The sequence below is a fragment of the Euprymna scolopes genome, chromosome 16, assembly GCF_053919585.1.
Source record: "Euprymna scolopes isolate OS-2025 chromosome 16, ASM5391958v1, whole genome shotgun sequence".
NCBI classification, from domain to species: Eukaryota; Metazoa; Mollusca; class Cephalopoda; order Sepiida; family Sepiolidae; genus Euprymna; species Euprymna scolopes.
The window spans coordinates 54,222,177-54,239,899 of record NC_136497.1 but is presented as its reverse complement, the minus strand read 5'-3'; the positions used below and the strand labels follow the sequence as shown (position 1 = coordinate 54,239,899).

The 17,723-nt window shown below is 33.5% G+C and overlaps 2 protein-coding genes across 2 annotated transcripts in view; both read right to left on the bottom strand.

Annotated features, from left to right (window-relative positions):
- Nucleotides 1-5,309: 5,309 nt before the first annotated feature.
- Nucleotides 5,310-12,996, bottom strand: LOC145296263 (serine protease 33-like). Its single transcript, XM_080142469.1, has 5 exons — nucleotides 12,956-12,996; nucleotides 9,320-9,500; nucleotides 7,623-7,912; nucleotides 5,961-6,106; nucleotides 5,310-5,836 (listed from the first exon to the last, which is right to left on the bottom strand). The coding sequence occupies exons 1-5, from the start codon at nucleotides 12,972-12,974 to the stop codon at nucleotides 5,660-5,662; spliced, it is 813 nt and encodes a 270-aa protein (XP_079998595.1). The 5' UTR covers nucleotides 12,975-12,996; the 3' UTR covers nucleotides 5,310-5,659.
- Nucleotides 12,997-17,086: 4,090 nt separating this feature from the next.
- The window catches only part of LOC145296177 (uncharacterized), a 49,681-nt gene continuing 49,044 nt past the window's right edge, over nucleotides 17,087-17,723 (bottom strand). The window contains exon 14 of the mRNA XM_080142385.1: nucleotides 17,087-17,237. Within this exon, the coding sequence (XP_079998511.1) occupies nucleotides 17,087-17,237 (151 nt within the window). The remainder of the gene's footprint in view (nucleotides 17,238-17,723) is intronic.

Below are 17,723 nucleotides of genomic sequence, written 5' to 3'. Positions count from 1 at the left end.
ATGCAACCGACAGTTTTTATTGGGCTCGTCTTTTATATTATTTACCTCCTCTGTAGAAGATTAGACACAAGGTCAGGTGTGGATTTGATGAAATGGTTTCTGTGGAACGAACTAAATATTTCTGTGAACAAACTTGGCACAAAGATTTTCAGTCCGTCAATAGATGGAAAAGCATGCCAATCACACCTGCATATCCTCGTTCCGTCATGCTTTTGTTCTTTCTCATATCCAGGTTTTGCATGCCAAGCAGGAAGGAGCCTTTTTATTGCAACGATAAGGAAGCCAAGACTATGACACCACTCGATAGGGGTCTTCATCTTATTCACTTATTATGCTTTGTGTGTTCATCTTGAGATAATTTGGACACAATCTTTTATTGAATCAACAGGATTTCAATTTACTCTGACCGTTTAGAAGATGTTATTCTATCTCTCTTTGGTAAAGGAGAAAGAGGAAAGTAAAAACGAAGAAAGGAAAGAGAGAGAGAGAGTGTAAAATGTTGAAAGAGACATCCTCTTTTACAGAACCAATAACATCTGAAACATAAAAACAATCATCTTCTGTTAGATATCAAGCCAAAACGTGAATATAACTGTAAGAATATATCTATGCCATCGAAACTAAGACCAAAATTGCAGATACTGATTTAAATGCAAAATACAACTGACAACTTCTATTGGGCACGTCTTTTATAGATGGAAAAGCACGCCAGTCACATTGCATTTTTTTTTTCGAAGGAATTACCACATATCAAAGCCCGGAAGCCACTCGAGGATAAGGGTTAATGCGTGTGTTGCAGTCATTGGGACAGTTGTGTAATAATCGTTTGCACTGGTAATTTGAGATAATTAGATTATTTACGAGGACAGTTGAACAAGAAATTGTTTACGTTAGACTTGAAACAATGATATTTTAGTAAGCTGGAAAGCAGACAAGCAGAACAGAATTCTTTACTCTCATTCCAACGTGCACTGGTTCTTTTTCACATCCACATTCTGCATGCCAGACAGAAAGTCTTTCTAACAGTGATAAGGTATTTCAAAATTATTTCCATTGCATGATTCATGTCTGTCACATAAGATGTACATATTCACATGTAAGTTCAGTGCAGTAAAAGCATGCTAGATGCATGCAACAGAGCACGGACGTACATATAGCAGCAGCAGCTGTATGACAACCAGTGTATGCAAATGACTGAGCCATGTGTGAGGTGGCATAAAAGTGAGAAAGAAGGAAAGAAAAAGATTGTAAAGAAAAGATATGCATGGTCCGAGAAGAACAGAAAATAGACTTGTTACACACATGGCCCGAGAGTGACAAGGAAAGACGTGTCCTAAACAGAGTACCATGTGTTCGACATGGCAGAGTCTTGTTAAACACATTAAAGTACGAGAAGACTTTTGAACAAGAGACAAGGAATTATTCTGGAAGTACCTGTAAATAAATGTCTGTTTTCTGAACTGAAAAATAATGTGAGTTGAATTCTTTCTCTGTCTTTGTTTCCTTGCGGCTGTCTGCATACAACGTGTGGGTCTCGAATGTTGATATGTAACGAGTGTAAAGTCATTCTTAAAATAGATGTTATATCGTTGTGACCACAAGAAATTATCTGTTATTTATCTGTCTGTTGATCTATGTGTATCTATCTCGATCTAGCTGTCTATCTAACTGGCGAGGTAAACAAGAGATGAGATGTAAAGCTATGTTTTGATGAAAGTTGTCAAAACATATTGAGATGTAAAATGGACAAGTTGCACCGAAAGCTAAAAAATAGCTGACCGGAAGGACATGGATGTTGTCACGTGTTCTAGTTGGCTGGACAAAGTAGAGTTGGAATTTGGATGTTGAGAAAAGCAGATGAGTTAACGGTTGTCTCCCCCTCCCTTGGGAGGGAGCTGATGTGTCTCAAAATTGGAAACTATAATTAACCATGCAAGCAAAGATATTCACTTTCCATTCTTCTGCGATTGACACCTGGAAAGTGAATAAAAATTATATAAAATCAATCATCGTCTTCGAGCGAGATGCATTCGTTCAAACAGGTTCCAGCTTCCTTCCAAGAACAGATGAATTTCCCGATGGAAGAAAAGACCAACGATGCAGTTGAAAAATTGACAAGGTATGTCGAAATACATGTATGTGTTTATGTCATGTCTGACACACATGCACGCAACACATTTAGATGATCATGGAACGTAAATCGACTGCAACACGATAACTTAGGGTTCAGATAGTGAAGAAGCCACTACAGACATTTAGTAACACGACGCACAATCACGCATGTATATATGAACCACCCTACAATGTAACATAGAAAGCCTGTGTGAACTTTGTGGAAAAATGTAGTTTCAAGCAAAAAAGAATGGCAGCATAAATCTGGTTAAAGAAGCTTTTCCAGGCAAAGAATTAATCCAGCAGAAACGTAGTGTGCTTCTCGTTTTAACACAGAAACGCTAAAGAATTCAACAAGATTCAGTTGTTTATAAAGCTGTTCTGGCATTTGATTGGTTCGTTCTTATCATGCATGATTGCAAATAGAATCGTCAAAATTTATAGGAATATACCCTTATACAGTGGCAAAAATATTGCAACAAATGGTCTCTTTCTAACAGTGATAAAGATGAAAAGACTTTTGAATAAGACAGAAGGCATTATTCTGGAAGTACCTGTAAATAAATATCTGTTTTTTGAACTGAAAAAAAAATGAGTTGAATTCTTTCTTTGTCTTTGTTTCCTTGCGGCTGTCTGCATACAACGTGTGAGTCTTGAAATTTATGAGGATATACCCTTATACAGTGCCAAAAATATTGCAACAAATCCATCTCTCTGAGCATCATTTTCATAGATATCAACTCTTCCAAGATGAGAGATTGCATCCATATCCAATGACCTCAAAACCATCCTGCATGAAGTGACCCCATTGTTCTCACAAGGTATTTTTGTATTGTTTCTTGCATATTCACTGTGTAATGTGCTTTCTCTCAGCATCATTTCATAGTCCGGGAGGTGAATGTGGTTCAGTGGTTAACAACATGAATTGTTGCAATCCGGTTCACTCCACAAAAATCACTTTCACTTAGAATATTGACAACCTTCTTGTGGTCCGTCCATAAATAGAATTAATAGAATAAATAGAAAAAAATTATGAGGGCATGCCCTTACACATTGCCAAAAATATTACTACAAATGGTCTCTTTCTAACAGCGAGAAGTTTATTCAAGATTATTTCCATTGCATGATTTGGGTTGTTGCTTATCATGTCCGCCACACTTTTGGATGTTCATCAGAACAAACGAGTACATAAATATTAATAATATATATAATATAATATATATAATACAATATATATATAATATAATATAAATGTTTAATATAAATAATAATAATAATAATAATAATAATAATAATAATAATAATAATAATAATATATGTTAGAAGCAAGAAACACACAAAGACACATGAGAAGTGGTCACACCATTTTATTAATATAGAAATAGGTTTACAGAGATGTATTAAAAGATATTGTCTATTTAGAAAATCAATTAGTACAATAGTCAGTGTAGCTGTCGCCTGTAAATGTAGCAAGTGTTTCGCTGAGTAGCAGTTGTTTCCTCTACATGGTCTGCGTTAATAGCTGCTAAAATAAGGGGGAATAACTCAGCTAAACTAATTGATACACCTTAAGGCGACACATACACTCATTTTTTTTTCTGTCTGAAATTAGAATTGATATTTGAATTTTAAAAGCTGATAGATGCGTGAACAGTCTAACCAAGTCATGCTGAAGCAAGTTGCGTCTGGCATTCTAAAGATCGTTCAAAAACCCATAGTAAACAATAAAAATATCTGTTCAATTTCAAAAGTCATATATGTTGAGAACTATTTCAATGACATGTTGCCTACAGAAAATCCTACAGGATCAATGAATGTTTGCACGTCAAGTGTCATTTTATAAAATCCAACTAACTGATTCACTTTTGTTTGTATGTATCCTTTAGAAAATTATTTTCAAGATAAGAAATGTGTAATATGTAGAGTGTTGTGGTTGCTTTTTTCCTAATACATGAAATCCGAGATTAAAGTACGATATCATTTGTTGAGTTAGTCATGTGCTAACCCATATAAAAAAAAAATATGACTCAGAAGTTCATTTCCTCTTTTACTCTTTAAACGCCAAAATGATAACATTGTTTGTCCAGGGCAATCCTCGGATATGTGCCTAGTCTTCTAACTAACAGAACCAGTTTGCCTTTATTTTATCCATGTATCGGGAAGGCTGATATATGTGTACATTTGGTGTATTACTTTTGAGCATAAATAAATCCTGCTACATTTTTCTAAGCAAGATTCTTGGTTCTTTTTTGCATTATGTAAAAGAACAATTAAAAAAACCGACAATTCTTATAAAAAGTGACTCCTATGTGATATTTGTTGAGAATGCTTAAAAAAGAGGAAAATAACAAACCGATAATTCTTATGAAAGTAAATCAATATTATGATGTCTAAGTGTTGATCCCATTGATTAATTAATACCTCGCTCTCGCTCTTTCTTTCTTTCTCTCTCTTTCTCTCTCTCTCTCTCTCTCTGTCTGTCTGTCTGTCTCTCTCTCTCTCTCTCTCTCTCTTTGTCTTGCAACTGGTTCAATATAATATAATAGTAAATTAGATTGTTTTTATTTCACCTGACCTTTCAGCAAGTTGCGAAACATTTACAAATAATATCTTCTATCTACATAAATTTGTACATAATAAAAAAAATTCTTAAAATGAATAATGAAAATATAATAGATATTTAGTGTCGCACGTCTGTAACCAAAGCTATGTCACAGTTCTCAACAATATTTCGTTATGTTTCCACATTTTTATTTGGCACTTGCGCATTTTCGTTATTTTGGACAGTTTTTTTTTTCTTTGCATTTTTGAAGAATTCCTTTCAGAACAGGGAGACAAATCAAGAAGAAAATGTCAACGTTTCATGTAACTTTTAGTTAAAAACAAAACAAATAGGCCGAAGAAATACAATAATATGAAATAAGATATTAATTACCTTAATATTTATTGAATTAAAATAAAATCAAGAAAATTTTGTAAGGGCCTCTGTTTTTTTACGATTTGGAAAAAGAAAAGTTCGTTTTCAAAAATATTTCAGAAAAAAAAATCACACTTTCCAGTAATAACTGTTCAAAACTATAAATTTTAAAAGTCATGTATTTTCATATAATAACAGCTTTCATTCATTTCAGAATTTTATGAATTTTATTTTAATTCAATAAATTTTCATGTGATTAATGTGTTATTTTGTGTTATTGTATTTCTTTAGTGTATTTGTTTTGTTTTTAAAATAAAAGTTATATGAAACTTTTCCATTTTCAGATATACATGCACTCCACATATATTTGTGAATAGTAAATTCTTATTAAAGCCGATTTTACCATCACCCCGTCAGATAAAAAAGTAATTCATTATTTATATCACAAATATATTTATACTTATAGGTATTTATACATATCATTGCGATGAGTGTTTTGGGGTTATTTTTATATACATACAATTGTATATCGGAATAGATTGACGCCAATAGAACCTGTAATACATGAAATATTACTGGATATGTGTTCAAGCAGCAAAGATTGATATCGTTTATTCTGCAGACAAAAGGTTACAAATCTTCTGTGGACCATCCCATTGATTCCTCGATCCATTGGCGCATTGGACCAATTTTTGTGAACACATTTGGAGAATTGGCTGCACAATTGTAGCGTCCTTTAGACAACACACCAACCAGAGTCCATCTATTGTCGGGTTCCCAACACATTAATCCTCCACCACTATCACCCTGGAGGAGAGAAAAAGAAGAAGATTTTTTTAACAAATGAAGGTATAAAGAAAAGTTAAAAGAAAATGATTTCTGCTGATGAAAATAACGAAAAAAAAATGAGTATGGAAAACATGATTCTTACATAGCATCCGGTGATCGTACTTTCAAGATAACCTGCACACAAATTGTGTTCCCAGTTCGGCTGCGGACGGAATGTGGAACAATCGGAAGTATTCCGAATAATCATGCGGACTTCATGAAGAAAGTTGCTATATCGTCGTCTGCCTTCTGAAAAAGGTAAATATAGGGAAATATCTTGAAATTGGTAGAAGCAACTTTGGATGTGTATCTTGATCTATAAAATTATTATTTGATCAGATATTGAGGAGGAAGGTTTGTGTGTGTGTGTGTGTGTGTGTGTGTGTGTGTGTGTGTGTGTGTGTGTGTGTGTGTGTGTGTGTCATGCAGAGGTCTGGTAATGTCCAGCGCTAACACCTTGATTATATGCCCCAAAATCTTAGTACTAATGGATTATGATGAATAAATATTATTAGGCATAATTAAACACGTGATTAGCTGCATTGAATGCTAACTCAAAACTAATACGGAAGAACATCTTATCAACACCTGTGTGAATGCCTGCATATCTTTCATCAACTATCTACATATCATGAAAAAAAGAAACTGGAATCTTAGGAAGATCTCTACCATTCCAGTAATTATAGAAGCAACTGGACTCATGAAAAAGAATTTCAAAAACTACCTGGCAAATATACCCGGTGAACCAAGTGCAAGGGAGATTCAAATAATTGCACTTAAAGGTCATAATCTTAAAAAAGATCTCTCAGTTGGAATATCTGAGTTAGTGGGTGAATGTTTGGCACCCGGTAGGATGCCCTATCCCCAGCTTGAACAAACTGATAAGAAAATTAAAAAAAAAGGTTCTTCATACCACCTATTTATAAATACGGTAGATAAATGTCAAGATTGATCATCTGAAATCAATGCCTGGTGGATTAGGACTTAAGTGAAGTCATAATATAAAACCTCAATCCCTTTGTGTTGTGTGTTTGACCAAAAAAGTGATATGATTATGGGACAACCTTGTGGATGACCGGATCTGGTCAGTTGGTCAAGAAATCATCATCATCATCATCATCATCATCATCATCATCATCATCATCATCATCATCGGTTTAACATCCATTGCTAGTATGTGTTAGACGGAAACATAAGCAAAATCAGTTCTGTAAACAATAACTTTATGAAAAAAAAAAAGAATATTTGACTGATTTGTAAATCGAAACCAATTCTGAAGTCAATATCATAAAGAGCAAATGTCGGCTTGCGTGTCCAGCTATAACTTGAAAAATACACAACAAACACCCACAAAGTCAGTATTTTTAATAAGTGTAATTCCAGATGCATATTATCTAAAATGAAAAAAAATAAGATTCATTATTTGGGGATCTAATGGATATTTATATCATTAATGTTATCAAGACGTACATGTATCTTTTAATGTCATCATATAAAGGGAAGTAACTCTGATTTTTTCAAAGAGTTATTTCCCTTACACTAACTTAAGTTATGTGTGTGTGTCCAGAGAGAGAGAGAGAGAGAGAGAAAGAGAGAGAGTGAGAGAGAGAGAGAGAGAGAGTTAGATGAAGAAAGAGAGAGTGGGAAGAGAGAAGACGGAAGAGAGGGATAGAATTTGTTACACTTTTGCCGTGGACAATGCCGGGTAGCCCTGCTGGTATTATATAAAAATAATAAAAATGATAAATAATTGATATATCTTTACCTCCTGGTTTATGAGTTCCTCCCCAGCCAGCAAGGTAACAAGTTGAGCTCTGGTCATGTTTCGGCAGCTTGGGCATGCATATAGATTCGATCTGGCGATTAGGTTTGGCCGGATACTTTAGACGTAAAAGAGCGATGTCAGGATCAGGATTGAAGACAACCAATTTCATATCTCCAGGCAAAACTATTTTATCAATTGGGATGCGTGTTCCATTCATCAGCCCCTTGAAAAGATCCACCTCTCCAAGAATGGCTGAGAAGTAATGCGGAACTTTGGTGCGGTTCCACATGCTGATGAAAGAAATACAGAAAAAATGTGATGAGAGAGAGGGATTTTTGATTCAGTACTGGCAGCAATGAAAAACATTTGGTGTTAAATATTAGACATTTAGATCAACTAGTTTATATTTTAGTTAAAGCTGGGTCAACTAGTGCTTTGAGAATAACAGGAATTTTAGTAGGCAAAAGGCCAACAGAAAAGCTAACTCGCTAATCCAGGGTTAATTTAGCTAAACTGTGGGATTCTGTTATCTAGCGCATATTACATTACATGATTCTGAGAGATCGAATGATAGCAACAAAATCAGTCTGAGAAAACATACAGCATGGCATATTTGGACATTAAATGTCATGGGCTGACAACAGATGATTAATAAGTGATTTTAAACAAATACAAGTTGAATAAATATCTTTTGTGTTCAATCAATTTTTTCTCAATCATTTTGAAAGGATAAATTGGAGATTTTATTAAAGAACAACAAACTCCTCAGTCTGAAAGGATTACAGAGTGCATTCAAAGAAAACAACCAGCAAGTATTTCTGTGATGATTTCGGCAACTTGGTTGCTGTGTGCATGACACGAGGTTAAAAAATAACACTGACCTTATCCATGTACATCTTTTCAAACTTAAGAACCTTCGAATTCAGTATTTCCTGAAGTTTGACTACAAGGTCCCCAAGTTCGAAAAGATGCACCTAAAAATGTCAGAGGCTACATCGGTGGAAACATTGTAAATATAATAATGATAATATTAAATGATAATAATAATGAGCATAGTCATCTGAATCGTTTAAATTTTCAAGCAGCATCTTTTAAATAACATCCACAATAAAATTCTGTTCAACAGAAACTGGTAAAATGTACATGGCTCTGAGAGAAAGGGTGATAGCAAAAAAAAGGCAGTCCAGAGCACACAACATGTTTGGATGTGTAAATGAAATGGGATGACAACACATGATTAAACAGTGATTATTGATCTCTATATTTTTTTTGCCTCCACCACTTATTAGCAAAAAAATTTTGTGTTACTGTAGGACTGCTTCCCTGCTGATTGCAACATGGTCATCTTTAAATTCAAGGTAAGCAAATTCTTGTTATAAACCATTCCAAAAGTAAATAAACACAGTTCATACAGTTGATCAATGCTAGTATTCCTATAGTGTTCCTCATCTATCGACTGAGATTCATTCCCATCTCATTAATGTTGATCTTCGATTAGCTCTTGGACTTAAATGGTAACCCCGATAGTGTAATAAAAGGAAGATGTTATAGTTTAAACGTTAAGTGCTCTATATTAAAAGTTGTCATCAAAGCTATCATGTTCATGTAAAACAGGGAGTTATTTCCCTTGTCTCCTGTGGACATTTGCAAAGCAAAAGCAATTGGAACAAAAGTGTAAAAGAAAATTATAGACATACCCAGTAACAATGCAATGGGCAGCTGTTACTAGCCAACGGTCAGAAATGAGAGTTGCTCCACATGTAGGCTCTCCAAGATAAAGCAAGGATACTGACCAGGGCCATGTGTAGCGCCGGGCTAAATCCCCACCAATTATGAACTCCTGGTATTTTATTGAATGATGTCGATTTGTGCCACAAGCTAAAAAAAAAAAAAGAAAACATTAGAAATACAGAAACTTAGATTTGAAAAAAAAAACTGATCTTTTTTTTTTTTTAATATAAATTTTTTTTTTAATATAAATTGATATAATATAAATTGCAAGTGCTTGCTAAGAAGAATTGATTAATGTGGAGTCCTGAGAATTGAACGAAAATATGTATGAATGTCTTCACACAAGAACTGGATAAATAAAGACAGGTGATCTGAATCTTTGTTTGATTTTACTTCAGACGAAATTCTTAGAAATGTGAGGCTAGAACTTGATTTCTACACAAGATACACAGATATTCGAATATTTTATTAAAGTTCTTTTTATCTCTCAAACTTGAGTTAGTAAAGAAATTGATAACATTAATTTTCCTCTCATCAGTTACCTATGTTATAGTATACCTTTGTTTTCGTCTCTTATTATTAATATTACCAGATTCCAAGAAAATCATCTAGTCTGGTGGAGTATCCCGCTAAGTGCTGTTACTTGTAGTAACATCACTTGGAGAAGGTGCAACATTCTTTGGATCAACCGATGTAGGTTGGCCATATCAAGGGATCTTATTTAGGCTTTGAATACTTTATTTTAAATTCTTGGCCAGGCTTTACTTGTAGGGGAAATTATCTTTATGCCAAGTTGGTCTTACAGACCTCCTCTGAAGATAATCGAGGATTGAGTCTAGTAAGTAAGTCAAACTCCCCAATAGGTAAGCCAAGCACCTGCCTATTTATGGATAGGGTGATGCATAGATAAATGTCCAGAAAGGTCATCTAAAATTCGAACTCCATTAAGTAAAATCATTTAGGGTCTCAATTCGCTTGTGTTGTGTGTTTGACCAAAAAGAGAGATGATTATGGGACGGCCATGTGGATGGGCGGCTATGGTCAGCTATTCAAGAAATCATCATCATCATCATCATCATCATCATCATCATCATCATCATTTCAATGTCCATTTTACACGCTGGCATGTGTTGGACAAGAACAAAAGTAAAATCAGTTCTGAAAACAGTTACTTTATTACAAAAATATTTCGTTGATTTGTAAATTGAAACCTATTCTGAAATCAATATCATACGAAGGATGTCCCAAAAGTAATGCCTCCTATATTTGTTATACCACACGAATGGATACGAGGTGGATTTAAAATTGCATTAATATGATGACTGAACTTTTGCATTCATGATCTGAAAGCCTCATCTATCTGTTGCAGATATTGACGGTGTGAAACTCAAAGAAAGTAACCCCTGTCATGGACGTGCATTAGAAACAGAGATGCATCATTGAATTCTTGGTAAAAGTGCCTTGAGAATGGTGGTGACTATGTAGAAAAAAATAATTCTGGAAAACAAAAAGTCACTCGTCTTCGTAGCTTTTCAACTTTTTTAGGTAAAAATAGGAGGCTCTACTTTTGGAACGACCGTCGTATAATTATCTTTTTTATATTTTGCTCCTTTTTAGATTCCATTTAGCCACACATCTAAACATAAGAGATTGATATTTTAAGTAATAAAGCATCACTTGGATTTGGTATTTAAGATTATGTGAGTATTCCAGGTGGCCAATAGGAGGTAACATCTTACGCCTGTTCTCCATGCGCTTTGATCGAAAAGATTATATTAATCATGTTCTATGCCATCAAATCACTTCTTATATACTCAAGCTGGTCTTCCTAGTGCCCGGGATATTCATAGGAGTTGATGCAAGAGGCAGCACACTGTACATGGTCGAACCACCTGAGACGGTGAACACGTAAGCCATTTATACTCCCACCAATACCAAGTCCCTGATAGAGCACTGTTGAATGGATCCAGTTTCCTGCTGCACATCTACCTACTCATGGCACGGTAAGTAAGCTGAAGCCAATGCAGGTCAGAAGCATTAGGGGCCTATGTCTTCCTTTCTATGCAAGATGATATAAAAGACATAGGTTGAAAATTTTGTCCTGAATCTAGGAAGAAATGTGCCTCGAAGCAAGTATTGGCACCAGCTTCCCGAACTTTCTTGAAGCAACGCAGTAGCAATCCGAATAACCCATTCACAAAAAATAAGATAAAACTAACAAACAAATATATTTGGTATTTTCTTCCTTTTTGTTCAACTCAAAATTAAATGCAAAAGTGACTTATGTGTCTAAGAAGGTTTGAGATATTGAAAGAATTTATTCATTTCTTTAAGAATATTCGATGAAAATTTCATCTTTAACGAAATACAAAGTCCACTTATAGCAAAATGAAAAAAAAGCTACAATTACAATGTGTGATTGTGTGCCGAAGCCAGGCAAAAAAAGCCGAGCTTGGACTTTGTCGTTCACACTGTTTTTTTGCCCATGAAAATGACTGATCCCAATATAAACACACGATCAATTTAAAGTACATACTCATATTTGGAATATTAGTTTATAGAAAAGTAGATAAGCATGTTAACAGGCTAGTAAACATAAGGATACAAACACTTCTTTAAAGCAGAACCCTGATATTTCGGTCAATTCGTTTGACCATATTAATTTCGTAAAAATAATATTTATTAAACAAAATTAAATATTCATATTTTCCAAAGAAAAAATCTCGAATAATTTGAATAATTTGTGGCATCTACAAATTCATTTACACTAAGAACACGATTCTTTGTAATTATGTAAAAGCACAATAAACTGATGTTTTTAATAGTTAAATTAAATCTGATAACCAATATTTATATAGTTACTAGTGATATTCACTTAAAGTTGCTCGTAAGGAGAAATATTGTTGGTCGTAAATTATTTTAAATATAATCATGTTTACAATTTTGGCTTGGAAAAGGTTAAAAATAACATTTTCAATATGAGATCGAGTAATAAAAAAAAACCGTTGGCACCGTACTTTACTTGTTAATTCTGCGTTTCTGTAGCACAGCAAATGGTTTCAACGAATCGAACCGAATTTGTTTTTATTTGATTATTTAAACTTTTAATAAATTTTTTAAACGTTAAAATATTTTTAAATGCACTCTCCGCTTTGTTTAATTTTATTTGTATTTTATAAAACGAAAAAAATCTCTTTAAAAATATGTAAAAAATATGTTCTAGTATATTTTAGTTATTTGGGAACCTAACTGATAATTGTCCCGGAAGGAATCGAAGAAACATTTCAATGATATCTTTAGATTTTATGAATAATTTAACCCTTCTTGAAACTTAATTAAATTTCCTCAAGGCTATTATGTCGGTTTCTATAACACACAAACAAACACTGACTTTTTATATAGAGTGATTTATAATGATAAATATTTATAAATTCATTTATAAAAATTATAACAAACCTTATACTTTGACTTAGCCTCGTTTTCGTTCCAATACACATGCAAAGTATTTTTCCTATAATTTACCAAGTCCATATATGAAGGACATCGGTTTGATGGAGATCACAGTGAAAGATAATTTTGTAGTTTCCCCAATTTATACTTACTTCTTTCGTTGCAGGACATGCGCACTATTTTGTTGGTTTTACAAGTCCTGAATAAATCAAGAAAATTCAATTAAATAAAAAATCAAAAGAAAGAAAATTAAAATACCTAATATCGATAACAACATTTTAACATTATCATGCATAGGCTGGTGTTTTTTTATACACTGGAAATTTAGTAACAATTATGGTAGCTCGTTGCATTACACAAGAAAGAACTACAAAACTATGCAATAATCAGCCTTTTTTTTTCAAACCAGTTGGAGCTCTCGTGGCAATATATAACAATAAAACTTAAGCAAAATAATAAACTTTATTTACATTGCGATAAATATAACAAACAACGGGATTATGAATTTCACAGACACAAATGAAAAAAATGGTTATATATATATATATATATATATATATATATATATATATATATATATATATATATATATATATATAATGTTTCTGCGTTGGTTCCTTAAATATATATATATATATATATATATATATATATATATATATATATATATATATATATATATATATATATATATACACTCATGAGTAAAAAAAAAAAAAAAAAAAACGGGCCAAGAGCGAAAAAAGGAAGAAATCGATTTTTCAATATTTTTCCATGAATTTTTGTTAATTTTAACTGAAAATTTCTATTTTGCAGATCATTATCATTATAGCATATAATAATAAGTGAAAAAAATTCATCCTAAAAATGGTAAGACCGCATCTTGGCGAGGATATAAAAAAAACGAATTGCAGGATTAAGGCAGTCCAAAATGACTTACAAGCAAATTTTTGATATTTTAAGAAAAGAAAATGTGAAAACATCTCTTTCTGCAGTGAAGCGAATTGGTCAAAGGTTCGAAGGCAAAGGCTCGATTAAAAGGAAATCTGGATCTGGTCGCTCTAGAGCATCCACTTTGAAGGACGACCACTGTTTTGAAGGATTGAAGGAAAACTTATGTTGACCATAGCAAAGAATTCAAAACAGGGGCTGGAAATTCTTTTCTAGATATACAATATCTAGACGAATGAAAGGAATGGGATTTTCTTCTAAAAGGTGTGCAAAGAAGCCATTTTTATCTAAGAAGAACATCAATGAGAGAAAAAAGTTTTCCTCGTGTTATTGCAAGAAAGATGCAGACTGGTTCAGGAATGTTTTCTGGTCAGATGAATCAAGATTTTGTCTTATTAGTGATGCTCCCGAATGGTGCATTCGAAGAACTGGAAAAATATTTTCGCCAAGTTGCATAAAATGAGAGTTAAATACGGGAATGGAGGGATAATGGTATGGGGAACTTTTACTGCAGCAGTAGTTGGGGAACTTCTTAGATGTGAGAAGTCAATCAATGCAAAGGAATACATTCGAATATTAGAAACAGGACTGTTACCAAGTATACAGAAGCTGGGAATATCCCAGAACATTATTTTTCAACATGATAATGCTCCTGCCCACACTGCTAAAGTCACAAAAAAATGGTTTTCTAATAATTCAATTTATTTGATGTTTTGGCCAGGTCAAAGCCCCGATTTAAACCAAATCGAGAATATTTGGTCCATAATATCTCATGCATTGGCTGGAAGAACTTTTTCGACAATGAAAAACTGTGGGAAGCTGTGCAAAATGAATGGAATAGCATCTTCTCTTCACAGTGTTTCACTTTTGTTGAGAGCATGTCTAAAAGGAGTGATCTTTTAAAGAAATCAAAAGGGAATGCGATTCCATACTAATCATTTATTAAAGTAAATGTCTTATTCTATGTTATTAGTCTCGTTTAAGCTTCCTTGTTCAATATAGCTTTTAGTGCAATAAAATGTATAAAATTTGTTTGGCCCATTTTTTTTTTCTCACGAGTATATATATATATATATATATATATATATATATATATATATATATATATATATATATATACAAAAGCCCCGCCACCCCACCCCACTGTTGTGTTGTTGGATGATGTTTTCTGCTTCTTTTTAGCATAACACAATGCTCTTTGTAAATAAATAAATTGAACACGTAGTAATTCGTTAACGATGTTTTTTTTCAGTTACCAGAGAAAGCGAGAGAGAGAGAGAGAGAGAGAGAGAGGGGGGGGGAGTGGCATAAAGAGAGGGGATAATAGAGAGAATGGGTAGGAAGAGGTAGGAAAATGGAGAAAATGAAATAGGGTAAATAGGATGGAAAAACTACAAAAGAGAGAGGAGGAAGAGAGGAGAAAAAGCGAAACCAAAGAGAAGCGGGAGGGGGTAGAAAAAGATAAAGAGAGAGAGAGAGGGGGGGGAGGGGAGACATTTGAAAGAAAGATGCTATACACACTTGTTAACGCTTTTACCTTATTGACCATGTTCCCCGAGTAAGGCAGGGTAATTATGCTAGTATATATTGGTTAACTAGCTAGACCAAACACTTTGTGGATACATAAAAACAATCGATAACACGAATTCTCATTCACTTAATTTGACGATTCCCTGCAGGGATAGAACACGGATGCTTCTGTGTAGCTTAATTGCCATTAATATATTTCCATAGCTTTCTACTTATATAGTCCTTGTCTGGTCCCTTCTTTCTCACTGCTATACACCTTGCCATACGTGCAAATACTTTCGACTCGTCCAAGTCATCCTCAGACGTGTGATGATGTTGATACAAATTTAAAATGGCGAATTTATTAAAACTTTTAAAAATATTTTAAAATTCTCACTCCATCTTCGCACGAAACCTGCTTGATGATAGGTTTATGCGCTCAGATGAATAGGTCTCGCTCTGCCAGGCCAAAATAATGTAATATATAATATAAGCCATCTAATCTAAGGTAAGATGAAAATTCATCCCTACATGATTTGTGGAACACTATAAAGATTGTGGACAATGTTGTCTGGATTAGAGTAACTTGTGTTCCAGTTTGAATCCTGTGACCGGTTTAAACAGTCATCCTCACACTAAAGATTCCCTTATGATGAAACATGTATGTATAATTATTTATTATTATATAGATATGGATATATAGTCATCCATATACAGCACTATTTCGCTGTATCACAACTCATCAGTGCGGTTAGACTAGAACCTTTCCTCAGCTGTGGATCGAGCCTATAACCATATCGTTGACAGTCGACAACTCTAATCACAGGAGTAAGAATCGGTACTCGTAAATGATTTATCAAATGCCTATTAGATATACATCTGCCCAATGCTGAACAGTGCTCGAGCTGATAGTTTGTTTGTAAACAAACAGACAGCAGCTTTGCTTAATCGCTAAACTAAGCAGCGAGTGAAGTACATTTACGTCAGTGTTCGACCCAAAGGTGTGTGTATATATACATTTTATTTTTTTATTACCGTTTTTTTCTGTTTAGTTACATTATTGTTTCAGCTACTCGACCATTTTTCGCGATGTAGTAGACTTTACAGAAGGCTTCTGTAAAGTTTGATGAGGCTACTACACCGTGAAAAACGGTCGAGTAGCTGAAACAATAATGTAACTAAACAGAAAAAACGGTAATGAAAAAATAAAACGCATATTTGCTCTACAACAGTATTGAGCACTTTCTTCAGGATTTTATTAATTACCATTCCTACTATATATATATATATATATATATATATATATATATATATATATATATATATATATATATATACAAGTTTTTCTCCCTCTTAGGCTTAGTAGGTTATTACTTTGAAATGTCCGGAAATAAGAACCTTAAATCTTTTTAATGAACATCTAAACTAAACAAATCTATGTTAAAAATGGAGTGATACTTTTGTTTGCTGCTTTATATACAGGGTGACCCCCCCCCCAAAAAAAAAAAACAGAGAACATTCAATTGTTTTTCTGAGCATTTTACAGTCAACGGAGGAAAAAAACCCCAACAATCCTAGTGTTTTGATGTGATGTTTTGAATATAATAAACTAGTTATGACCAAAGTTTCATTTCATGCGGACAAAACACTAAGAAACAGAGCCTAAATAGAGTTGGGGCCCGTTTGGGGGGGGGGTCATCCTGTATTCCTTAAATGTGATTATGCTTTATTTGTAATAGAGAGCATCCAGAATCATATTAAGATTCTCTTTGGCATCTGGGAAATGGCTTCTCCTGATATTATAATTATTTATCTAAGTATAGTCATAGAAGAAATGATTCCAGAAACAAAGTGAATACTTGCTTTGTGGTTTTGATAAAATCTTTGTCCGAGTATTCCAGGTTCATACTGTGCACTTCTTTGAAGGAGGTCGTCCCAGGAGGAGGATCCACAAACTCGACTTTTCTTACATTTCTGAATGAAAAATTAATTGAAAATTTTAGCAAAGTAATTTTTTTTTTTTTGGGGGGGGAACATATAGTTACATTTAAGAAAAAAATGATTTCATTTCTTTTTTTTTTGTCTAAAGTAAATCTTTTCTAAATTGTCTTTTAAAAACACTAAAGAACGTAATTTGTGAGTTTTTTTAGATGAGGGTTGATAATTTGTATTATTTGGATTAATCGGACTACTGTTCTCATCTTGAGTGTTATTTTCACAACGTTTCAGGCAATGTGACCTCTGACCTTCAGGTGTATCTTGTCAAACTCAAAAATCTTTCTGTTTAACTCGGGAATTTGTACAGAATTTCAAACAGAACCTTAGAATAATCCATAATAGATACCGTACTAGGTAACTTTTCTTTTAGAGGTTGAAGGTTCAATCCTAAATGTGATCGATACTCAAAATACAATTGAGAATTATTTAAGACTTCTACTTGATCATAGCTGACGAAACAAG